We start from the raw sequence: 26,206 nt of genomic DNA, 5'->3' as shown, positions 1-26,206 counted from the left end.
CTGTAGGCTCACCTCTGTTCCTGCGACATGATTGGCTGTTGGTCTTCCTCCTCTTCTGTTTAATGGTGGGCGGCGCCTAGTATTTAGGGTACATTAGCGCCCCTCTCTCCCGTGTATAGGTGGTTTTAATATCGAACATTTATTGAACATTTGTTCTATTTCTATCGAGGGGAAATTATTTCGAGATAGCCCCAGTTAAGGTTAAGGACAGGAGGTGTTTGTACTGCTAGGTACCTCCTCATCCCTGACACTCCTCATCAATGGGGGCTTTCTCCCCGGGTCAGGGAATCCACTCCTTTAGGACATGCAGAACCCTGGTTGAATATGTGAGGTAGGCAGAGGAGAGTCATAAATTGTAGGTCCCGATTTTTATTTTATTCATAGTCTTTGACATTTGACTAACGGCTTGCTCTCAACCTCTGGTCATCATCACCATGACAACGACATCTCCCAGTGTCGTAAGACTCTTCTAAGAATTTATATCAGTGCTGATGGACCTTAGGACCGGCAGCATGGCACAAAAGTGAATCCAATAATGCCATAAACACAGGGCGTATCCAAGTACCACAGAGGGGTCGGGTGTCCACCCCCTGGCGGGTTACACCGGGCATACCTCAAGGCCCACTGCTTCGCTCGCTAGATTGCACACTATAAACCCTCCTGCTTGCTCCAGTCATCTTGGCACATGGTTTCTGCTAACAGGTCTACACCGACAATACACAACTCTACCTGTCTTTTTCATCAGAGGACACTGAGGGGTTACTCACCTATCTGCTTGGCCGAGGATGTGATGTGTCTAGCTCAGTGTTTCTCAACCCAGTCCTCAAGGAACCCCTATCCTGCATATTTTCTTTGCAACCCTGAATGGGTACCTGTTTGTAGTTATTCAACCAATCAGCAATGAATTTTGTCAGATGTTGCACACCTTGCATAATTAAGTGCTGTGAGATGATTGGTCGAGTAAGTAAAAGCAGGGCTACCTATGCAGGGTTACAATGAAAATCTGCAGGATAGGGGTTCCTTGAGGACTGGGTTGAGAAACACTGGTCTAGCTGATGTTCATCTCTCCTAAATCCTCCATCCCCAGGGACATATCAGTTAGGCTGGGTACATCAACAGTCGTGTCTTCCAGATCAGCAAGGAGCTGCAGGGTGATGGTCGATAACGGCGTCTCATTTCTGGACAACACTGCAGTTGTCTACCTTTCTAACTGCTTTGCACTATACAACATCTCAAACATGGTCATACTCATCACAGCATGCTTTTAACAGCTCCTGGTCCAGGTCCTGGCCATCTCTCAGTTAGACTTTTACAGTGCACTTCTCATTGGTCTCTCAGCCAGAGCAACCCGCTGCAAGAGGCCCGGAACTGGTTTTCAACTTGCTAAATTGCACACACATTATGCCTCTTTTCTTTCTTCTTAAGAAATCCATCCATCCATCCATTATCCAAACCGTTTATCCTGCTCTCAGGGTTGCGGGGATGCTGGAGCCTATCCCAGCAGCCATTGGGCGGCAGGTGGGGAGACACCCTGGGCAGGCCTCCGGGCCATCACAGGGCCTTTTTAGATAATTTATATTTTTATTAGTTTTCATAGCGAAATTCTTTGCAGTTGCTACGCCAAGGCTTGGGGTTTCTATAGCAACCCCAAGCAACACTGTAGCGCCGCCTTTGGTTTTGTAAGAGGTTAATGACTTGTTAACGAGTTAAAACTAAAAAATAAATCTATGACCATTAAAATAGGGTGTAATTTTTTTCAGAAGTTTCTCTACAAAATAGAAATTTTGGTTAATTTTCAGTTCTTTGATACACCATGTGGTGCAACCTGGACACATCGTCAGTAATGAACCTGGGGACATCAGGTGTTTCGGGTCTTAACATCAGACACCCTCCCCTGAGCGACCCAGCCGGGGTTGATCAAGCCCCAACTTGTGTCCAGATAGAGTATTGCGCCATGTGTCAACCCTCTTCACCCAGAGCCAACGGGAAGCCTTTCCACGGCTTCCAAGATGTTCCTAATGGCTCTGCTTCTTTGCAGCCCACAAATCCCCAAGAGTCACAGGACCTGGTGTAGAGACTCACCTGAAAAGCCCCTGCAACCCATTTCAGCTGGCTCACAGTGGGCCATCCACTCGTTCATCTCACATTCAGCTACCAGATCTGCATACCTGGCTCTCTTCCTTTGTTGTGCCTCCTCCATCTGATCTTCCCAGGGGACAGTTAGCTCAAGCAAAACCACTTACTTGGTTGTCACAGACATGAGGACCATGTTTGGCTTGAGTGTGGTAGCTGCGATGGTGTCTGGGAACCTCAATTGTCTCCCTAGGTTGACCGGGCAGGAACTGCCAGTCCCTTGCTGTTGCGAGAAGCCCACCCTGGGCCTTTGGCTGGGGCCTCTCCCCTGCTCGAACAAAGGCGATGGTGCATTTTATTTGGTGTTGCTGCTTGCTGTAGCTGATCCCAGTGCAGATGGTGTCTGCTACTGCCTGCAGAACTTGGTTATGGTGCCCCTCTCCCAAGGCCTTTGGACAGCAGCTCAGGATGTGCTCCAAGGATCCCCTTTTCTGGCAGACTTCACAAGCAGGTGAGTCTGCCAGGCCCCAGCTGAACAGGTTGGAAGGGCTCGGGGGGGGGGCGACACCATACACTGACTGGACCAAAAACCTGAATCGGTGTGATTTTTGCCTCCAGAGTTTTGCCCAGGCGATCTTTCGGCCGGTTGTATGCTCCCACTTGGTCCAGGCCCCCTGCGTGCAAATACCCGCCATTCTGCTGTAGCAAGCTTCCTCCACCTTTGCGTGTACCTCCTCCTGGATCAGCGTTCACCTCTCCCTTCCTTGGGCTTTACCGTAGAAAGGTCTTGAGTTGCTTCCGAGCCCAGCCTGACCAGTTGCCACAGTGCCCATAAACATGCTGTGCTGCAACCTTGCTTCAGCTCGCTCAAATGTCTCCTGCGTGTGCCACTTCCTTCCTGTTCTGACCTAGATACCCATAGAGAAGACCATGGTGTCAGCGGAATCTCGGTAGAGCAGGACTTCTCTGGCTTGGGTGACATTGAACTCTTCTGCAAGACAGCTGAGAGGAAGCTGTAGCTTGATGTTATGCCCATAAAGGGCGATGCTGGTTAGGCTCCGCAGCAGGCCCAGCCACCTGCGCAGGAACTGGTCGAGCTTCCTTTCGAAGCCCTCTAAGTTGGTGATTGGGACTTCGCAGATTAGCAGTGGCCAGAGGAGTTGAGGCAGGATTCCACGTTGATATATTCAGGCCTCGAATTTCCAGGAAGCCCTGACTTGTCCACTGTGGAGAGCCGAGTGTTGAGATTATCACTGGTTGCCTGGTACACCACTGTGTCCTTCACATCGTTGGTGAAGATCTTATTCAGGCTCTTAATTGGCTTTTCAGTCACAGATGGAATTTGGGTGCCTCCCAAAGAGAAGCTGAACTGGTTGGTTACTCTGCCTTTTCTGCAGACCAGAGACCTGTACTTTGTGCAGGGACGTGCGGTCAGGGGAGGCAGAGCCTCATGAAAAGAAAAAACAAATGATGATAAAATAAAATAAATATTAATATTTGTCTACTGATCTGTGCTATAAATGTAATTTATGTACAATTCCAATCATTTAAATCATTTTTATTATCAAAATCACTGAATTTGCATATTTCCTGTTCAATTAGAGGGGAGATACGCGAGTTGAGGCAGCGAGGGGTGGAGCCTCACCTCGGATTGCGCAATCCCTCACAAACTGGGTTGAGCGCGTGCCTTTTGCTTTCTCACTGTTTGTCACCAATGTCATGTTTGTAGACACTTTTATTATATGTCCTCACTTTCCTTAAATTAGTTCATGTATTTCATGTATGTGTATAACATGTTTAGTCTTGCTGATCTTACAGAAAACCGCACTGAAAAAGCACGAGATGAGGCAGCCAGTACCTCTGCCTCACTGAAGGGGGCGTATGCGTGAGCCCGCGGGGTTACAGGACGCTTTCTTCTTCTGCTGTTGCTCTTCTTTAACGCGGAGTCGAGTTCACTACAGCGGTTTCGCTTATTTTGAAAAAAAATTCTGACTGCAAAAATGGCAGATTCTCTATCTAAGCTCAAACGTTTCTCAAAACTGGACTTTCAGTCAAAAAGCGAAGTGATAAATGATGGAGGACCAATCCCGCCGGAGCAGCTAAAAGGTTGGCTTCAAACAACGGGACAGAAGATAACGCGCTCTTTTCAAACGGAGCGGTGGTGGCGGAGCACCCAGAAAGCCTGGCGGTGTGGCGGTGCTACCAGAACCCGCCTTTTCTGCTTTCCCGCTCTTTTGTCCTCAACACGCGGTCATGTCTGGACTAACTAACACGAGGGGTTTTGTGACTTGAAAAATCTACCAAGAAGCCTCAGCAAACATGAAAGATCCACTACTCGTGTTTCAAAGCCAAGTTGCTTTGAAAACCTTTGGATCTTCAAGAATAGATTTGGCTTTGTATGAACAGCGGAGACTAAGCATTTCCGTCCACGATGCTGAAGGTAAAGGAGGTTTTCAAAGACCTCATTAATGCAACAAGCTGCTTCCTAGCTGCAATATATGACGTCCACCACGTCATATATTACACTAGCCAAACAGGAACTGGCAGTTCGTGGTAACGGTGAGAGTACAAGCTCCTCTAATCGTGGCAACTATGTAGAACTATTAAAGGCTTTTGCTGAGAGGGATGAAGGGTTAGCTAGACATTTGGAGACATCCGCTGTGCTTTCTGGCTTGTCAAACAGAAGTCAGAACGATTTAATTGAATCAATCGGTGATGTGATAAGAAATGATATCAAAAAGGAGATTTAATGCAGCCCCGTTTGTTGCTGTAGAAGTGGACGAGACAACGGATGTCACAAACAAAGCCCAGATCTCTGTCATTCTGCGTTATGTGGCTAAAAGTGAGTCGGCATGTGAGGTGAGGGAGGCTTTTTTGGGCTTTGCTGGTGTTGGTGATGACAGACGGGTCCCTGCACCAAATGAAGGGTGAATTGAAGCTACTATATTGGGTTCATGTATTTGTAAATCTGACTCTGGAAAAAGTCAGTGCCTCACCAGCCACGAACCTCACCGCACGTCACTTATTTTGTGGGCTCATTCTTCCCCATGTAATGAGCCATTCACGTCCTTGAAGAAGCCACCTGCATCTGGGCACTGATGTAGTTATTACCGTTAGGTCATCCATGAATGCTCTGATCAGGGGTTGTCGGTTGCCAGCGTTGGACCGGGGACTTCTGCTCCCCACTGCCGCAGACTTCACAAACATATTCATGGCCGGTGCAAACAGGGACACAGAACTTGTGCAGCCAGTGGTGATACCCTTTTCTAGCTGATGCCATGCTGATGTTGAGGTCCCAGAGGACACCCGCAAGCTAAAGTTGTTGTAATAGTCGAGGATGAGTTTTTGGGTCTCCTCTTGGATGTAGTGTCTGAACATGGTCTAATTTGTATATCGTGTAACAATTTATAGCACCTTAAAAGCTTTACAGATTTTGTTTATCTATACCAATATTCAATGTTCATATATTTCTCTATCGATCTTCTGTATTCAAGCTTGGTCGGGCGTCCCTACAGACACAATTAGCCGTGTCTGTGAGTGGGAAGCCGGATGTGGGTATGTGTCCTGGTCACTGCACTAGCGCCTCCTCTGGTCAGTTGGAGCGCCTGTTCGGGGGGGGGGGACTGGGGGAAATAACGTGATTCTCCCTCGTGCTACGTCCCCCTGGTGAAACTCCTCACTGTCAGGTGAAAACAAGCGGCTGGTGACTCCACATGTATGGGAGGAGGCATGTGGTAGTCTGCAGCCCTCCCCGGATCAGCAGAGGGGGTGGAGCAGAGACCGGGACGGCTCGGAAGAGTGGGGTAATTGGCCAAGTACAATTGGGAGAAAAAGGGGGGACCCCCCCCCAAAAAAAGGTATTGGCTGTTATAAAATATATGGTGACCATCTAGGGAAATATGCAAATTCTTGTGGGTATGCTGCTGGTTTGGCAGGCTAAATTGCAAAACCATTTACCACACACACACACACACATTAAAGTAGAAATGCTTTACAATAAAATATAACACAAAATAATAAGAGGCAGCAGAACAAGAAACCTGTGCATCTGTATGATGGGTTATAACAGGTCTAATAGTGAACACAAGTAAAAACCAAACCAAACGAGGTAAATCCATCACTTAACACACACGTGCCAACCTTTTCCATTACCAGGAAAATACAAGTAAGCACATGGACATACGAGTAATACGAGCACACAAAACTCACCGTCGCAAAGTATTCACTGCTCACATGTGTCTGTCTGTCCCACCTGTCTGTCTCGCCTTTCTGGTAACCTGTGTGCCGCCATCTCTCCGCTCCCTCCAGGTGGCTTGTTCCCCAGAGGCGCTGATCAGGAGTACAGCGCCTTCAGAGTGGCCATGGTTCAATTCGGCACGGCAGATTTCAGGCTGACTCCACATATAGACAACCTGGAGGTGGCCAACAGCTTTGCTGTTACCAACTGCTGTAAGTACCCACCTGTCTGTGTACCCGCCTTCGCTGTCTTTAGGGCTACCATCTCTGTGGCCGGAAGTGGCTCGTGCAGCAGTAGTTTGCCAACGTGCTGTTCGTGCAGTGTCCTGGCGCGTGCTCGGTAATGCAGGTGTGGACTCCCAGAAGAGCTGGACCACTTCCTCTGGACACCAGGTTTGTTGGGAACGCCCCTTATCACTCACCTCAGTGAGAACCGACAGAGTCAGTTAGACGAGTGATGAAACGTTCTCCCACCAGACTCGGTGTCCAGAGGAAGTGGTCCAGCTCTTCCGGGAGTCCATGCAGCTCACGGCACGTGGTTCAGGTTGGACTGTCAGCTGCTGAATTAAACAGATGAATTATGTTCTTGAACTTAATCTCATACAATATGGTGGGAAACATGTCGACCTTCTATTAGGCCGTATGAGCTAATATCCATCCTGATGATGATGATGATGATGATGACGTATTTTAATTTCGAACACTTAAGAAAACAGCTGAAACATCAGAAGCAAAACACGAATAAAATGAAATGAAAAATAAACCGATTGCAACAAATTCTATGAATAAAATCTCATAAACAACACAAATTAAATATTACATGTCCTCCCCCTTAACTACTCATCAATTAATTCATCATCTTTATCTTATCTACAATTTATAAACAACTATCCCAGTTCTCTGTACAACCCAAATATCACACAGCGTCAAGAATATGAAACTATCACAACCCTTCTTCATCCCCATACCTCTTAAAGTATATTTTTGTACACCTCCTTGAGCTGGATAATATTTGTACTTTGCTTGAGTTCCACATCCAAACCAGTCCACAACTTCACCCCACAGATACACATACTCTCCATAGTTGGACTTTCCTCTCAAATTATAACCCCCCCCCCTCTGTCCAAGAACATTTTTTGTATATTACCCGGTAGTAAATTATTTCTTGCTTTATACAATATTTGTGTTGTGTTAAATTCTACGAGATCCATGGCCACTTTTGTGCAGTATGCATAATGGGTTTGGGTTGCTTATGTAGGTGTTACCAAATACCTCCACACAGTAACTCATTCAGATATGGCAGCACAAGTGAACAATATAGTGTGTACAGTGCTTTACGATCATGCATGTTTTTCCTAGGACAGTGGTTTTCAAAGTGGGGGCCGCCGCCCCGTAGGGGGCCGCCAGGGGCCACCAAGGGGACCTCAGCAAATTGGAGGGAAGCTGAGGGAAAATGCTAAAAAAAATGTTTTTAAAAAATAAATTGAATTATTATGTATATTATGATCAAATATATTTTATAACAAAAAATGCTTATAATGGAAAACAGAAATATTCAATATAATGGAAGGATTGAAATTTGAAGTATAAATGTCATGATTAACAAAAGTAAGGAAATATATTCAGAAGGAGTTTTTTTTCTTCTTTTTACCATTTGCTGTAGTATTGTCAGTGGGTTTTTAAAGACATCTTGCATAAAGGGTGCCCTGGCCAGAAGCTAATGCTATTTGGGGGGCCTTGGCATGGAAAAGTTTGGGAACCCCTGTCCTAGGACTCCCAACGCTTCTTGGCAACTTCGCTCACACATATTTTATATGAGGCTTCCAGAAGATATTGTGGTCTATTATCACACCTATGAATTTATTTTCATATACTCTTTCTATGTTGACATTGTCTATCATCATTTGTACTTCAGTGTTTATTTTACAGTTTCCAAACAGCACAACTTTATTTTGTTCAGATTTCATGATCATCTGTCTATGTCAAACCACCTTTTCAATTTTCCCATTTCTGTTGTGATCACCTGGAAAAGCTGCTGTAAATTCTCCCCAGAACAGAAAATATTGGTATTCTCCGCAAATAAGACAAATTTCAATATTTTTGATACTTTGCATATATAATTTATGTACAGAATAAACAATTTTGGGCCTAATACTGACTCCTGAGGGACTCCACAATTAATATCCATGCATGTTGGTTCATGCTCAAGTTGTTGCCCATTTCTTAAATAGTTTCTCAATTCAGCACAAATCCCCTGATACCATACCTTTCCAATTTATCAAGTTTTATATATATATAAAGTAATATATCAAGCAATATTTATCAAGTAATATATTGTGATCAAAAGCTTTTTTTAGATCCATAAATAGCCCTACAATTTGTAAGTTCTTCTATTAATTCAATTAGCGCCATTGATGTTGATCTGTTGTTCTGAATCCATACTGGCTGCCAGTCAGCAATTTGTGCTTCTCAAAGAATTAGTCTAGTCTGTCAGTAAAGAGTTTTTCCAATATCTTGGCGAATTGGGAAAGTAAAGAAACGGGCCTGGAATTTGTGAAGTGGTGTCTATCCCCAGTTTTATATAATAGTATAACTTTTCCAAGTTTCATTTTGCTTGGAAATTAACCTGTTTTAAAAAACAAATTACAGATGTGAGTTAATGATTTTGCAACACCATCGATGACTTTTCCAGTCAGTAGAAGTTTTGTTCATACATTTGCTTACAATAGCCATGTCCTTTTCTTCTACTGCTCTAAGAAAAACTGAACTCGGGTTTCTAGCACTATAGTCATCATCAGTCCCCTCTGTGGTTGTTTCTGGGTCATTGATTTTTTTCTGCTTATTTTGGTCCCACATTTATAAAGAATTTAAAACCGCTAACCTCATCGTCCATATTATTTATGGTCTGACCATTAGTGATAAAATATTGAGGGTAACTTGAGCCTCTAGATCCATTTCTAATAACGCTGTTTAATACCCTGCATATACCTTTAATTCTGTTTTTATTATTCTCTAATATTTTATTATAGTATCCCTTCTTACACATCCTCGTAATATTTAACTATTTTTATACTTCTTATATTTCTTTTCTGCCTCTTCAGTTCTATACTTTATGAATTCTCTATATAGAGTATTTTTCTTTTTGCATGCATTGTGTAATCCCTTCATGATCCATGGACTAGCTGTATATTTTCGTTTTCTACCGTATTGTTTTACTGGTCGGTTTTTGTCGTGTAATAATTTGAATATTTTTAAGAACGTTTCATATGCTTCATCACTATCTTCTTCACATACTATGCTCCAATTTTGTGTTAGTACTTCCTTTCTAGATGCATTCATGGATGTGTTTGTCCTTACTCGCTTGCATTATATGTGACTGGCCTCCTCATCCTTCTTTCAGTTACTGTCGTGAACCGCACAAAACTGGTTAATGGTCACTGTTGTCATGTATTCATAGCTCGCTCTCTGTATTGTCTTCCATAACATGTGGCACAGTGTGACGCAATTCTGCTAGTAGTGCTTTCTGGATATAAGATCATGCTATATGTTCCATTGATAAACTCTTATGTTATTTTATGCTTATTTGGATTTAACGGATCTGTATTGAAATCCCTACAGATGAACATAACCTTTTGAATTGTTTTAGCAAGCATTTCTTCCATCCAGTCCTTGAATATTTCAATATTTGATCCCGATGCTCTCTCGCTCTCTCTCGCTCTCTCGCTCTCTCTTGCTATATATATATATATATATATATATATATATATATACATACACACACACACACACACACACCGCTCATAATTCCATTTTCTTTTTTTCTATATAGATTTCTACTGTAATTCATTCTAGCACGTCATCAGCTGCTGTCGTTATGCTTTCCGCTGCCTTATAATTGAAGCGTTTATCCACATACAAAGCCACGCCCCCTCCATGCTTGTTTTTCCTGTTCATATACGTCAGTTCATATCGGTTCAACACGAGTCCACACCCTCCACGGGGCTGAGCCAGGTCTCTGATATGGCTGTCATATTGAACGGTTTCTAGAATTGACTGAAATATTCTTTAATGTTCTTGAAGTTGGCATATAGCAGACTTCTGCTGTTAAAGTGGATAATTGATATTTCATGATCAGATTGGTGATAAATTGATCATCTGTATAATAACAGTAATTGTTGCTGATATTATTGAAGAAATTATTTTCCGGATCAGTATAATTTTCCATATGTCTTTATGCATGCTCAGTAATCCAGTAATTCAGTTTAGACTGAAGAGGTCACTTATAGTTGTTCCTTATCCGATGCGAGGGTCTGAGGACAGGATGTTGTGTTGCTGTAAAGCCCCCTGAGGCAAGTTTGTTATTTGTGGTATTGGGCTACACAAATAAAACTGACTTGACTTGACCATACTGCATGATGTGGCCCTTACACAGAACATCCTGACTGTAAGTTTCCCTCCAGCATGGTTTTCATAGACCAAGCTAGCCGTTCAGGGAGAGTAATGCTAAAGCTTGTCCCAGTTCGCCTTCAGAATGGGGGGAAAACACCGCTGTTCTGTATGTTGTTCTGGATGCTGTGCTGTATGCTGCTCTGGATGCTGCTCTGGATGTTGTATGCTGTTCTGTATGCTGCTCTGGATGCTGTTCTGGATGACTGCTTCGAACAAACGATCATACTACAAGCTGCCGTTCATCACCTCAGCCTTGTGGGGGAGGAAGAGGTTTCAGTCCTGAGGATGACAACAGCTGAAGGGAGCTACTGTTTTATTTCAAGTGTTGGCCATGACAAGAAGGGGGGGGGGCAGGACATCCATCATGCCTTCCCAGCATCAGAACTGAATCGGTTACCGTCATGCTGGGAAAAATAGTCTACAGATTTGCTTCATTTATGGACTATTTACTGTAGCTGTAGCGTAGCCTTCCGATAAGCCTGACCTCTAGTTTATTAGCAGCATTTATGTTTTATGTTCTGGATGTATTTTCAAGTAGATTTGTTATGAACAGGTGATGTGACTAGCCAATAATGTAGACGTTTGCTTGTATGGGAATCCTTCTATGCTGCTATCGGCGGCCATGTACAATACGCGCTGTAGATCCCTAGTTGTGGTCAAGAGACCCTCTTGTGGACATTTAGAGAGCTTATGCTTATACTGAGTACTGCTAGCAGCCATTCCAACATGTACCCTGGCTCTGCCAAATGACGGAAGCTAAGCAGGTATGGGCTTGGTTAGTACTGGGATGGGAGACCTCCTGGGAAAACTGAGTTACTGCCGGAAGTGGTGTTGGTGGGGCCAGTAGGGGGCAGTCTTCCCTCTGGTCCTCACAAAAAAACCCCGACAAATATCAAATTCCAATGCCCCAGTGCAGTGACTGTGCTGTAGGAGATGCTGTCCTTCGGATGAGACATTAAACCGAGGTCCTGACTCACTGTGCTCAGTAAAGATCCCATGGCACTTACCACAAAGAGTAGGGGATCCCCGGTGTCCTGGCAAAATTCCCAACCTGGCTCTCTCCATCTGGCCACCTAATCATCCCCCCATGTAACTGGCTCAGTTATTACCCCCTCTCCATCTCAAGCTGATGTGTGGTGAGCGCTCTGGTTCAAAATGGCTGCCGTGCTTCACCCAGGTGGTGCTGCACATTGGTGTTGGTTGAGGTGAGTTACCCCCTTCACTGTGAAGCGCTTTTGGTGTCTAGAAAAGCGCCATATAATTGTGATGATGATGATGATGATGATTGTACTGTGTAGCTGTTTCCAACAGAAGTAGCTATTATTGTAGTTATTTCCTTGATTATTCAGAACGGTTTGCACTAACTGTATATTTTGTTGTTGCCTATGTTCCTTTAGATAAGCACAACTTCACATATTGATAATTGACTGTCATACTGGATACAGGATTTGTGAGCCGCATATTTGATTTGGCAAAGATTTTATGGCAGATGCCCTCCCTGACGCAACCCTCCCCATTTAGCCGGGCTTGGGACCGGCACTAAGAATGCACTGGCTTGGTGGCTGAAGAAGGAGAGGATGAGGAACGAGTACGTCAGAGGGACAGCTCAGGTCGGATGGGTTGGAGACAAAGCAAGAGAGACAAGATGGAGATGGTTTGGACATGTGTGGAGGAGAGATGCTGGGTATACTGGGAGAAGGATGCTAAATATGGAGCTGCCAGGGAAGAGGAGAAGAGGAAGGCCAAAGAGGAGGTTTATGGATGTGGTGAGGGAGGACATGCAGGTGGCTGGTGTGACAGAAGAAGATACAGAGGACAGGAAGAGATGGAAACGGATGATCTGCCTCGGCGCCCCCTAATGGGAGCAGCTGAAAGTAGTAGTAGTAGTGGTAGTAGTAGTAGATTAAGAGGCTTAATAGATGATAAAGGACGAATCTGACTTTATTGAACTAAACTGCTATGATATTTAGTATTAATATTAACAGTAATAATAAGTGGAGGACATAAGAGGAAATGAGTTTCCTCCGTAGGGAGTCTGGGCTCAGCCTTAGAGATAGGGTGAGGAGCTTGGACATCCGGAGGGAGCTCGGAGTAGAGCCGCTGCTCCTTTGCATCGGAAGGAGCCAGTTGAGGTGGTTCGGACATCTGATCAGGATGCCTCCTGGGTGCCTTCCTTTGGAGGTTACGGGGCACGTCCAACTGGGAGGAGACCCCGGGGTAGACACAGAACTCGCTGGAGGGACTACATGTCCAGTCTGGCCCGGGAACGCCTTGGGATCCCCCAGGAGGAGCTGGAGGGCATTGCTGGGGAGAGGGATGTCTGGAGTGCCCCACTTAGCTTGCTGCCACCACGACCCGACCCCGGAGAAGTGGCTTATGATGGATGAATGAATGAATGAATGAATAATTTAGTATTTATCTTTCTTTGGTATTTTTATACCTTTATTGGATAGTGATAGTGCAGGCAGACAGGAAATGGGAAGGGGGGGGGGTAAGACATGCACCAAAAACCATCTGCTGGATTTTGACTGGTGACAGTTGTGACCATGTGGTATGTCCTCCAACCATTCAGCTACTACAAAGCTGAATGGTTGGAGCACGTAGTATTTTCTTTCTAGTGTCTTAAAGCACAAGAAGCAGACTTTCATTGCCATATAATAAGCAACATTAGCTTATGTAATTAGTAGATACAAATGTGTGAACTCATTATAAAGAAGTATTTGGATATAAATACATACGTAGGTGTTATACAAATAAGATTAACAGAGGGACCAACACAAGAGTAGGGCTGGGTTGAACAAATACTTAATACGAAGTCTACCAAAATGCATAGAAAGAAGGGATTTTAAAGATTGTATTGAATTTGCTAACCTACAACCCCTAAGGGTTTAATAACCGAGGGGCTGTCACGCCAAGATGGCGGTCTAGATGTCCTGGCTGCTAGAGGGGTTTAGCTAAGGAATCCTCGTCCACAACAACAGGTCTTCTCATTCAGCAACAGTGAAAATCCTAAGCGCTGCTTAAGATATATAGTTTTTGTTTTACCCAAATGGCCTGAGTTACCTTGTTCTGCCCTAGACAGTTTTAGTTTTAGGAGACCCAGAGGGTTCATTTAAGTATGTAGACCCCCCCCCCATTTTATTTTTCTACTTCAAGCTGGTGTAAGCAACTTCCGTTTAACACAATCGTGTCATAGTCCCGTGATACACTGACACGTATTCATCAAGTAAATTAGGAGTGTATGAAAATATCGATACACTCCAGTACCGCGATATTATCTTTTGTGATGCTGTATCGATTCTCAAAACCACTATATCGATTTGTAATTGTTTACATGTAAAGGTTTGTGACAAACATGTTGTGTTGTGTGTAACCCCACGACCGCTAGATGGCAGTGTTGTAATCTGTCTTCAGCCATTTCACTCTTCCACTCCAACCCAACAACGTAAACTGAGACAGGAAGTAGCATAAGCACAAAGAACACAGGCCTGTGAAATCGCGATATATCGCCTTTCTTACAGTATCGCGATATATTGGCTCGTAACCCCGTATCGTGATACGTATCGTATCTCCAGGTTCTCGCCAGTACACAGCCCTGAAGTAAAAGCACTGGGGGGGGGGATCCGGGGGGATCCAGTCGGATCCGGTCTCTCTGACTGCTCCTGCTGGGCTTTATTCTGTTTTGCTAAAAATCCATTTGGTCCAAAAGAAACAACCAGTCACCACTAGGGGGCGCCCCTAGCTCAGTGTCAGTCATGTCGTGTGCACACGCAGGGCAGCCCGGTACTCTGGACAAAATGATCTTTATGAAAACTTCCACTAATTAAAACAAGGCTTCACAACTACAGTGTTGGTGTAACGAAGATTTGCCGAAAAAATATTTTTTTGCACGCACAAATGATCAACAACAGGGACTGCGCCGCATATGATGAGCAAAACATGAAGCTGGTTTGGAGGGAGGAGAGTGTTGTGACTTCTCTTATGTCCACTATTGTAGTGTTACTATCCGTGGGTTACTAACTTAATCACTACTATATATAAGTACACGGAGACGAGGATGCGGCACGAGTCTGATCTTTACTGACGGAGACATCACACACTACTGGGCTCGACCAGGGTATTACAGAACTCAGTAGTGGTGACAGTCCAACACAATCGAGCACCGAGTGCTCGATCCAACACACCACAGAGAGGAGGAAGCGGAGTGAGGCTTTTGTTCCAACCAAGCAGTTACACACCTGAGTCTACTACTCGAGGTCCTTGGGAACTGTAAACACTCGCAAGTTCAATTCTGCCATGCCCCATACATCAAGTCCATATTCACAGTGGCCAATAGTGCATTTAGTGCATTTACTTTTCACACAGGCAGTACATGTGGCCTCCTTCTTCTCTACTACCTTTGCACAGTGCAGCTCTTCAAGATCTCCAAAATTTTTAGATCAAGTGATTCTTACTTTTATCATCACCAACGACGTGGGAATTCTGGCGTCCGGGTAACGTAGTGGTCTATTCCGTTGCCTACCAACACGGGGATCGCCGGATCGAATCCCTGCGTTACCTCCGGCTTGGTCGGGTGTCCTTTTTTTGTGTGTCTGTGTGTGCAGTTTGAAGGTACATTGAACGGAGAGTTTAGCCAGGCTTGGCTCAACTGCTGGATGTCTAGCAGGATCATTAGCAGCTCCTCTCAACAGAAGGGGATACACCTCCTGCCAGGTGGCGCCTTCCCAAGTTAGACTCGTTAGCCTAGCATAAACAGTTTTTCTTTAACCAACCTTTCACATGTGAAATCCTAAAAACTGGATTAAATAGATAGACGGGGCGTCGGGGTAGCTTGGCGGTCTATTCCGTTGCCTATCAACACGGGGATCGCCGGTTCGAATCCCCGTGTTACCTCCGGCTTGGTCGGGCGTCCCTACAGACACAATTGGCCGTGTCTGCGGGTGGGAAGCCGGATGTGGGTATGTGTCCTGGTCGCTGCACTAGCGCCTCCTCTGGTCGGTCGGGAAAGGAACAGCGTGATCCTCCCACGCAATACATCCCCCTGGTGAAACTCCTCACTGCCAGGTGAAAAGAAGCAGCTGGCGACTCCACATGTACGGGAGGAGACATGTGGTAGTCTGCAACCCTCCCCGGATCGGCAGAGGGGTGGAGCAGAGACCGGGACGGCTCAGAACAGCGGGGTAATGGGCCAAGTACAATTGGGGGGAGAAAAAGGGGGATTTTCCTAGGAAAACAGTGTCTTCCATGGCAGGAAATGCAAATAGGCAAGAGTTTCCTCTTGTACTTGCTAGCCAACTGATCGGTGCTGCTAAAAATAACTCTCACTCTTCAAGCGAGTACCCACGCCGGTGCTGTGGTTGGTGTCGAGCGTGGGACACATCATGTGTGAGTCTCACCACCCTTGTGTGACTGTGAAGGGTTTTGCAGCTCATCACTGCATGGGGACGCGGAGCCGGCTTGCAGCTCATTACACCCCAGGAAACGCGACTCTATTCTGTCAAGTAAATGTGACGGCCCGCCGTAGATCCTCCCCCCAAGCTCCGCGTTTAGTGCCGTTACACCTTGGCTCCTTTAGGCCGCGCTCTCCCAGCTGAATGTGACGGACCGTGTTTAGAAAAGCCTCTTCTTCTGCAACCGTCCCTTCATCGCTCGCTGTCAAAGTCGTTTTGCAGCACAGCGGACGTAAGCACGCTGCTGCTGGTGTCCTGCACCTGCACGAACACCCGCCATCACACCGCAGCCCTCACACACTGTACCGGTTGTGTAACCAGGTACTCCTTCATATATATATATATATATATATATATATATATATATATATATATATATATAAAAATAAAGGAGTACCTGGTTACACACTGTACCAGTTGTGTAACCAGGTCCTCCTTTATATATATATATATATATATATATATATATATATAAAAATAAATAAATAAAGGAGTACCTGGTTACACACTGTACCAGTTGTGTAACCAGGTCCTCCTTTATATATATATATATATATATATATATATATATATATATATATATATATATAAATAAATAAATAAAGGAGTACCTGGTTACACACTGTACCAGTTGTGTAACCAGGTCCTCCTTTATATATATATATATATATATATATATATATATATATTTTTTTTTTTAAATTAAAATTCTTTGTAGTATCTAAAAAAACAAACAAGGGTGTCCGGTCTATTCCGTTGCCTAGCAACACGGAGATCGCCGGATCGAATCCCCGTGTTACCTCCGGCTTGGTCGGGCGTCCCTACAGACACAACTGGCCGTGTCTGCGGGTGGGGAGCCGGATGTGGGCATGTGTCCTGGTCGCTGCACTAGCGCCTCCTCTGGCCGGTCAGGGCGCCTGTTGGGGGGAGGGGGAACTGGGGGGAATAGCGTGACCCTCCCACGCGCTACCTCCCCCTGGTGAAACTCCTCACTGTCAGGTGAAAAGAAGCAGCTGGTGACTCCACATGTATGGGAGGAGACATGTGGTAGTCTGCAGCCCTCCCCGGACCAGCAGGGGGGGGGGGTGGAGCAGAGACCGGGACAGCTCAGAAGAGTGGGGTAACTGGCCTGGTACAATGGGGGAGAAAAGGGGGGGGGCAAGAACACATTTATGAAGCAAGCAAATCAATTAATGAATCAACACAACATAACAGCCATAGAAAGAAGAAGAGAAGAAGAGAAGAGGAAAGGAGGGAGGGGAGGGAGAGGAGGGAGGAAGAGGAGGGAGGCAGAGGAGGGAGGGAGGGAGAGGAGGGAGGAAGAGGAGGGAGGCAGAGGAGGGAGGGAGGGAGAGGAGGGAGGCAGAGGAGGGAGGAAGAGGAGGGAGGAAGAGGAGGGAGGGAGGGAGAGGAGGGAGGCAGAGGAGGGAGGAAGAGGAGGGAGGGAAGGGGAGGGGAGAGGAGGGGAGAGGAGGGGAGAGGAGGGGAGGGAGGAGCAGAGGAGGGAGGCAGAGGAGGGAGGAAGAGGAGGGAGGGAAGGGGAGGGGAGAGGAGGGGAGAGGAGGGGAGGGGGGGAGCAGAGAGTTAAAAAACATCAGAAAGGGGCGTCCGGGTGGCGCGGCGGTCGTTTCCGTTGCCTACCAATACGGGGATCACCAGATCGAGCCCCCGTGTTACCTCCGGCTCGGTCGGGCGTCCCTACAGAGGCAGTTCGAACCGGCGATCCCCGTGTTGCTAGGCAACGGAACAGACCGCCGCGCCACCCGGACGCCCAAATGTCAACATCTTCTGCTCTGACCCGCAGAGTTTGTGGACACTGACGCAACATTTGTCTTTTGGTCAGTCAAAAGGACACAAAGAACAGACAGGGAGAGAAGACAAGAGGAAAAGAGCCGGTCTGGGAGAAGGAGGGAGGAAGAGGAGGGAGGAAGAGGAGGGAGGAAGAGGAGGGAGGGAGGGAGAGGAGGGAGGAAGAGGAGGGAGGGAGGAAGAGGAGGGAGGAAGAGGAGGGAGGAAGAGGAGGGAGGGAGGAAGAGGAGGGAGGGAGGAAGAGGAGGGAGGCAGAGGAGGGAGGAAGAGGAGGGAGGCAGAGGAGGGAGGAAGAGGAGGGAGGCAGAGGAGGGAGGGAGGGAGGGAGAGGAGGGAGGAAGAGGAGGGAGGAAGAGGAGGAGGGAGGCAGAGGGGGGAGGCAGAGGAGGGAGGCAGAGGGGGGAGGCAGAGGAGGGAGGCAGAGGAGGGAGGAAGAGGAGGGAGGCAGAGGAGGGAGGCAGAGGAGGGAGGAAGAGGAGGGAGGGAGAGGGGGGAGGAAGAGGGGGGAGGGAGGAAGAGGAGGGAGGAAGAGGAGGGGGGGAGGGAGAGAGGCAGAGGAGGGAGGCAGAGGGGGGGAGGCAGAGGAGGGAGGCAGAGGAGGGAGGAAGAGGAGGGAGGAAGAGGGGGGAGGCAGAGGAGGGAGGGAGGAAGAGGAGGGAGGAAGAGGAGGAGGGAGGCAGAGGGATGATCAGATATGTGTTGTGCAGCTCGGCCCACGGGGACATTTTGTCATTAAATACTGCACCTTCCGGCCCCGTGTGCATGTTTAGTACACAGGCTTTCTGCCTCGCTGCACCTGCACAGCAAATGGAGCACATCTCTCCCAGTCCGCGCTAGTGTGTGTGTCTGTGTGTGTGTGTCTGTGTGTGTGTGTGTGTGTGTGTGTGTGTCTGTGTGTGTGTGTGTGTGTGTGTGTGTCTGTGTGTGTGTGTGTGTGTGTCTGTGTGTGTGTGTGTCTGTGTGTGTGTCTGTGTGTGTGTGTGTGTGTGTGTGTTTTCAGCGTACAGCTTCTGCTATTAGTAACGGTCACTGATCTGCAGTTGCCGTCTCGGCTACACACTCCTGCGAGTGCACCACACGTACACAGCACATCGCGTAAAGCAGCGAACTCCCTTTCGTGTTCTGCTGAGTTCTGCTCGGTTCTGCTCGCTGTTGGACCTGGTACTGTTCTGTGTGCGCTGAGAGCCTCTGAACTGGAGTACACTTCCTGTATGTACAAACACACGTGACCGATAAAGCTGTTGCCCAGGTGACACGTTTAGCCGATAACAACCCCACACGTGGACTCTGACCTGGTGGCTCTCGCCGGACCACATAAAAGGTACCATCCCGGGCCTCCGGGTGGCGTAGCGGTCTGGTCCGTGGCCTTCCAACGCGGGGATCGAATCCCCCTTGTTGCCTCCGGCTCGGTCGGGCGTCCCTACAGACACAACTGGCCGTGTGTGCGGGTGGGAAGCCGGATGTGGGCGTGTGTCCCGGTCGCCGCACTAGCGCCTCCTCCCACATAGCAACATGGCTGTGGCCCGGACCCGCCCCAAGACCGGATTCTCATCTTTCCTTCATCCGGCCCACATACGGCTTCGAATGATGGCACTTGGGCGGTCCGCTCCCGTTTGCCAGATCTGGGCCAGAACCAAGCCATAGAAACGCTGCATATTTGCCAAAGGTGGCCATATTTGTTTTGTGATATTTTGGCCATATTCACCATTTACCACACGGGGCGCTGCAGGGTCACATCCAGACCACATGTTGCCCAGAGCACCACAGCTTTGCCAGAAAAGGCCCACATGTGATCTGGCATATTTGGGCCATATTTGCTGTTATACATGTGGGCCACTTCAGGCTCACATCCATGTTGTCAGGGCCAGAAGAAGACCAGCAGTGCTGCATCACTGCCTGAAGTGGCCCACATCCGGATGCTATCGGAGTCCGGTCGGTTCGGGTGCCTGTTCGGGGGGGGGTACTGGGGGGAATAGCATGATCCTCCCACGCGCTACGTCCCCCCTGGTGAAACTCCTCACTGTCAGGTGAAAAGAAGCGGCTGGTGACTCCACATATTTGGGAGGAGGCATGTGGTGGTCTGCAGCCCCCCCCGGATCAACAGAGGGGGGTGGAGCAGAGACCGGGACGACTCCGAAGAGTGGGGTAATTGGCCGGATTCAACTGGGAAGAAAAAAGGGGGAACCCCCCTCCCCCCAAAAAAATGTAGACTCCTTAATTCAAATGTAGACTAGAGGGTGGCCCCGCTGCCAAAACACAAGCTGCTGCCACTCCCACATCGATGGAGGGGTCTCTTGAACCTGCGGTAGACCAATGGCAGTGACCTCCGAGTCCCTCTGAGCCGGGCCCTCAGGTTGACTGCCCATGTTGCACAACAAATGTGAGGATCCCGGGGTTTCTCTTCGTCACCAATTCGACTTTTCCTCTGTTTGTATTTATAGCCCAATATCACAAATTACAAGTCTGCCTCTGGGGGCAAACAGCCGAAGTAGAACTCATAGCCTCCCTTAATAAGCGCAGTAATGGTGCGTGTCTGAGCCCCGAGCGTAAACTCACCACAGATGTAGCAGGACGTACTGCAGCTGCTGCAGCGCTGACGAGACCTTCCTGCTGTATCGAGTCTTGCTGAAGACGGTAAATCCTGTTGTTAAGTCTGCTCACGACGCTGCTGCCTGGAGAACATGTGCACCAACATGCGTCCGAGCAGCTGAGCAGCTTTTATCGCCTGTCTGCCAGCGTCTAACCCGACTAAGCACGCCCGGCCTGCCTAAGAGTGGGCAATATGCTGGTAGACTTAGAATATGATGGGAAATCACAAAAGTAGCTTATATCTACTGTAAATGGTGTGTGATGGGAAAACATCAAGCTGGTTTTTGTGATCAGCAGCCCAAAATCCATAAAATACACCCGGAAGTGTTCAGGAAGCAACAGCTTCATTGTCCAGTGTTTCGGTACTGGACAACCAAACTAGCCAAACTAGAACTTCTTTTTTTTTTACTGCCCCCCCCTCCCCTTTTCCCCCCAGTTGTACCCGACCAATTACCCCACTCTTCTGAGCCGTCCCGGTCTCTGCTCCACCCCCTCTGCTGATCCGGGGAGGGCTGCAGACTACCACACGCCTCCTCCCATACATGTGGAGTCACCAGCCGCTTCTTTTCACCTGACAGGGAGGAGTTTCACCAGGGGGAGGTAACGCGTGGGAGGATCACGCTATTCTCCCCCCCACTTGCCCCTCTCCCCCGAACAGGTGCCCCGACCGACCAGAGGAGGTGCTAGTGCAGCGACCAAGACACATACCTACATCCGGCTTCCCACCCACAGACACAGCCAATTGTGTCTGTAGGGACGCCCGACCAAGCCGGGGGCAACACGGGGATTCGATCTGGGACGGTTTGGAAGAGTGGGGTAATTGGCCGGATACAATTGGGGAGGAAAAGGGGAAACCCCCCCCCCCAAAAAGACAATTTGGAGATTGGTCTGTAGTTACTTAAGGACAGGGGGTCTAAATTAGGTTTCTTCAGCAATGGGTGAACAATGGCATGCTTATAACTGTCTGGAAAAGAAGCAGAGGCCAGAGAACTGTTAGGAGTTTGCAGAATAACGAGGCTGACAGTGGTAAATACCTCCTGGAGCAGCTTAGTGGGAATGATGTGTAAGATGCAGGAGGAGGAGGAGGAGGAGTTCATATTGGAGACTGTACTCTCTACACTGAACTAGTAATTGGTTGGAACTGGGTAAAAGAGGCAGGATTAACATGGGGAATGGAACGAATGCGAGAGCCAGGCTGGATTTGGGACCAGATATTCTCCACCTTATTTACAAAATGAGTGAGAAATTATTCAGACAACTCAACATCAGGTTAAAAAAAGAAGAAGAAGTGGAGGGACCATCAATAACAGAATCAACTACCCTAAAGAGAACTTTAGGATTGTGGCTATCTCTAGATATCAGTTCAGAGAAGTACATTGATCTCGCAACCTTACCTGCCTTGTGGTAAATCAACATTTTTGAGGGTGTTATGTGCTAATTCGGACTTGTTGACCTTCCATCGTCGTTCTGATTTTCTACAGTCTTCTAAGGGCATACATGTGATCGTTCAGCCTGGGGAAGTTATTTGATTTTTGTGTCCTAGTTTTAAATGGTGCAATTTGGTCAAGGATGGATAGGCATTTAACACTGAATGAATTTAATAGTGCATCTGGATTGAGGGGGGATAAAGAGGGATTAAAGGATGATGAATTAAAAGCATCACAGAATGTAACTGCAGAGCCGGCGTTGAGAATGCGAGAGGGTGTTTGAGGATAGTGACTGGGAATAGCGAGCTGTAGTGGGACTTTGAAAACGACAGCTTTATGGTCAGTTACAAGCATGTCCACCAGATTAAGACACTCGAGAGAGAAACCAGATGAGAGTACAAGGTCTACAATGTGACCTTTGGAATGTGTGGCCCCTTTAACAGATTGAATGAGGTTAAAAAATCTATAAGATCCAAAAAAATGTGAAGTCAGGGAATGGGAAGGACAACACACATGAATATTAAAATCACCAAGAATAAGCACCCTGTCATATTTTGGCAGGACAATAGATAGAAGGTCAGAGAACTCAGAGATAAAACTAGCTGAATTAGGGGGGCTTCTCAATTAAGATGCAGAGTAAAGGGGGAAGGCCGGTGATTAAAAAACATAAAACCTCAAATGAGATAAAAATACCAAAAGTAACAGGATGGCACTTAAGACCTAATTTGTAAAAACAGCCAGGCCACCCCTTCTACCAGAGGGCCTGGCAATATGAAAACATGCAAAATCAGGGGGGCTAGCCTCAATCAGGGGACCAGTGTCCCCTGGGGACAGCCATGTCTCAGTAACCATAAGAAAGTGCAGATTATTAGAAACAATAAAGTCATTAATGATAAAGGCCTCATTACCAAGAGATCCCACATTCAAGAGGCCAGACTTGTTTGGTGTCGAAGCAGAGCTGAAACCAACGGGAGCACAGCAACTACGACACAACATGCAGATATCCGGCTGTTGGTCTTTCTACTATTAGACCCGTCGTGTGGATGAGAGGCACGGTGCCTGATAATAGTCTGTATGGGGGAAACTCCCAGGGAGAGGGTCAATGAAAGATGAGGCCAGTGGAGGGAGCCGGTGGGCAGAACAGCACTGTGGGGTGCTACCCCAGGCGGAAGCGGAGGCTCCAGGAGGGAAGTGTGGGATGTAAACAGTCAGTCACATTGACCCAGCCATGTAGCACTGGATTCAGAGCTTCCTGTGAAACAGGCTACAGAGGGTGTAGGTTAATAACCTAACGTCGTACCCTCTTACCCTCAGTGCAGAAGCTCCTCAGGGCTGTGTTCTCTCCATGACTCTTCTCACTTTACACCACCCACTTAATATCCGTGGACAGTTCTGTGAAAGTAACAAAATACGCAGACGACACAACCATCGTAGGCCTCATCTCCAACAATGATGAAGCCCAGTACCGCATTGAAGCGGACCAGGCTGTCACATGGTGCGCAAACAATGATCTGCTTAGTACAGCCAAAACCCAGGAACTCCTTATTGACTTCAGATGCATGCGGAATCCCAAAATACAGAACATACATCAGCAATAACCTGAAGCTGAAAACTAACACTGAACACATCACTGCCAAAGCTCAACAACGACGTGACTTCCTCAGGCAGCTTAAACGCACCAGATCGAACGTAATCTTCTCGTTCTGTTTTCCTCAGCCATCACCGAGTCCAGCATCACATCTTCTATTACAGTATGATACGGCGGCACAGACAGTCAAACACGGGAAAAACTACAGCCGATTGTCAACAGGGCATGCAAAATCATAGGCAATCCACCCCCCTCAGCTGAATCTCTACATACTCACTGGACGGTAAAGCGAGCAAGGCAGATCATCTGCGACCCCTCACATCCTGCTCCTCACCTCTTCCGGCTCCTCCCCTTAGGGAGGCGTTACAGGTCACTGTCCACTGAGACTAAACGCTTCACTAGCAGCGTTCTCCCCCTAGCTATCACGACTCTGAATCCTCCCTCTAGTCCCCCCCCCCATACACTACTGGCATACATACGTGTGTGTATGCATAGGTACCATTCACCTATAGCACATGGTTGTGTGTAGTAATATGTTCTGTATCACTGCGTTGTTTTGTGGTAATATGAGGAGTGTCTGCGGTTGTCCATGTAAGCTATGTATTGTGCTGCCGAGTTCTTACATAATGTACTTGTAACCCCCTATCATATTACAATAGTTCGTTTACATTTATGGGCATCTTATGCCTAGTTCGGTACCGTCCCTTTAAGAGACCGTGATTCTGCAGGTCAGGCTTGCTGGGCGGTACTCTTCTGCATTATATTCTACGCGAGCTGGCAGATCACCAGTCGTTACCCTGATTGCAAGCAAGTGCCTGAACATTTTTATTTCTTATATTAGCGAATTGGTGTTTTGGACACGACCCGCAACCTAGCCGTTAAGGTTGCGTCTTCCCGCCATTCTACTTTGGCATCGGATGCTAAATCGTCCATCATTGGACTGCGTAGCGCCTCCTGTTCTACATGGAGTCCAGACGCCGGTGGTGGTTGAGACTCTGGAGTTGGGTACCCTGGACAAATGAAGGCTTTATTGAGTTGGTGATGGGGTGAAGGTGGGTTCTGGAAATGGAGAATGACAGATTAGTTTTGACTTTTTAAATTTCAGGGGACAGCCGAGACGTGAACCCGAATCGCCTGCACCACAGGTCGCCCCGGGGTCGCGTCCCGGCTGCGGCGGTTCCCGGCTGACCCCTGATTTCGCTATATTGTTAACTAACCTGTGAAGGACTGTTTGCCACAGACGTACACTTATTAACTGGCTGGGTCTCACAGTTTGCCATTTTCATCCTCTGTGCGGATGGCCTGAAGCTGCAGATCTCTCTGTCTCTCTTTTTTTTTTTAGTGTCCTTTGGGGAAGTGAAGAAAATGCTAAACTGTTTTTTTTTAATTGTTTCAGGTGGAAAATGCAATGCAGCAGCTTTTGAGCGTGGTGCCACTAGTTTTTCCAATTTGGTGCCGGTGTTCTGACGATTTATGCCGCCTTGTCGAATAATGCTGAGCATGGATAGTGAGCAGACCCATGTGTAGTGGTATAAAGTATTACACCAGGCGGGTGAGTGTGCTGCCTCTCCTGGTGCGCAGTGCCTCCACCACACCACTGGGTGGAATAGTTTGAAAACCTGTGACTGATTCAGTGTAGAGTGTAGAAGAAGACTGAGCAGCCAATTGAGCTGGCAGTGTGAAGTCAGCAGCTATTAGTTCATTTGACAGAGCATAGGAAATATGTGTCTTTTTACTGTTCTGCCCTCCCTGAACGTTGGTGTTGAAGCACTCAAACGCTTGGAGCTTGAGAATTAGTTATCAGACTTACAAAAGGTGCATGATGCTAACTCATCAGATGACCTGCAAGTAAAGCCTGATGCAAACTAAAACTGCTCTCAAAATCATTCTTACATTGGAATCTGAAAAGTCACTATTCTTCTGTAAACAAAGAATGTATGAGTATTGAAATAAGCCAAGTAGATACCTTGCAAATCTAGTGCATGAAAAAACTCAATCACAGGCTATCTCGGCTACAAAAAACCACCTCAGTAATAGACTGCACCATAATAAAGATATTAATACCACCTTCTGGTCGTTTTATGAAGGTTTGTACAAGTCTGAGACAAATAATATGTCCAAACAAAACATGCTGAATTATTTGGGCTTAGCGCCTATATCTCCAGAAGAAAAGAGCTGCTGGATAACCCCATCAGCCAAGAGGAAGTGGTTGCTGCAATAAGTGAACTTTGGAACAATAAGGCCCCTGGGCCTGATGGTCTAACGGCAGAGTTTTATAAAGAATTCAAAGACTTTAATAGAGTCGCTGCTTGCTGTGCCGGCTCAGTCTTTTGAAGAGGGTGTACTTCCTAGCTCTGTACTTCCTAGGCCTGTATTTCTTTGATTAAAAAAAAAGGGCAGAGCAGCAGATGAGTGCTCTTCTTTCCAACCAATCTCGTTATTAAATCTAGGAAAATTTAAGGAAAATATTGGCCAAAATATTAGCGCGGTGTCTAGAGGATGTGTTACCATGCTTAGTGTCTGCAGACCAGACTGGTTTTACACAAGTACGTAATTCATGCAAAAATACAAGGCGGTTATTAAAT

At 47.1% G+C, this 26,206-nt stretch overlaps 1 protein-coding gene across 2 annotated transcripts in view; it reads left to right on the top strand.

Annotated features, from left to right (window-relative positions):
• The first annotated feature begins 6,386 nt into the window (after positions 1-6,386).
• Positions 6,387-26,206, top strand: part of LOC130113397 (glutamate receptor 2-like) — a 75,153-nt gene continuing 55,333 nt past the window's right edge. For both annotated transcript variants that reach the window (XM_056280991.1, XM_056280989.1), the window contains exon 1: positions 6,387-6,522. In XM_056280991.1, the coding sequence (XP_056136966.1) occupies positions 6,435-6,522 (88 nt within the window). In that variant the 5' untranslated portion in view covers positions 6,387-6,434. The remainder of the gene's footprint in view (positions 6,523-26,206) is intronic.

This window comes from Lampris incognitus, chromosome 5 (genome assembly GCF_029633865.1).
Source record: "Lampris incognitus isolate fLamInc1 chromosome 5, fLamInc1.hap2, whole genome shotgun sequence".
NCBI classification, from domain to species: domain Eukaryota; kingdom Metazoa; phylum Chordata; class Actinopteri; order Lampriformes; family Lampridae; genus Lampris; species Lampris incognitus.
Note: the sequence above shows the minus strand (reverse complement) of the source record. Positions and strands in the feature narration are given on the sequence as shown.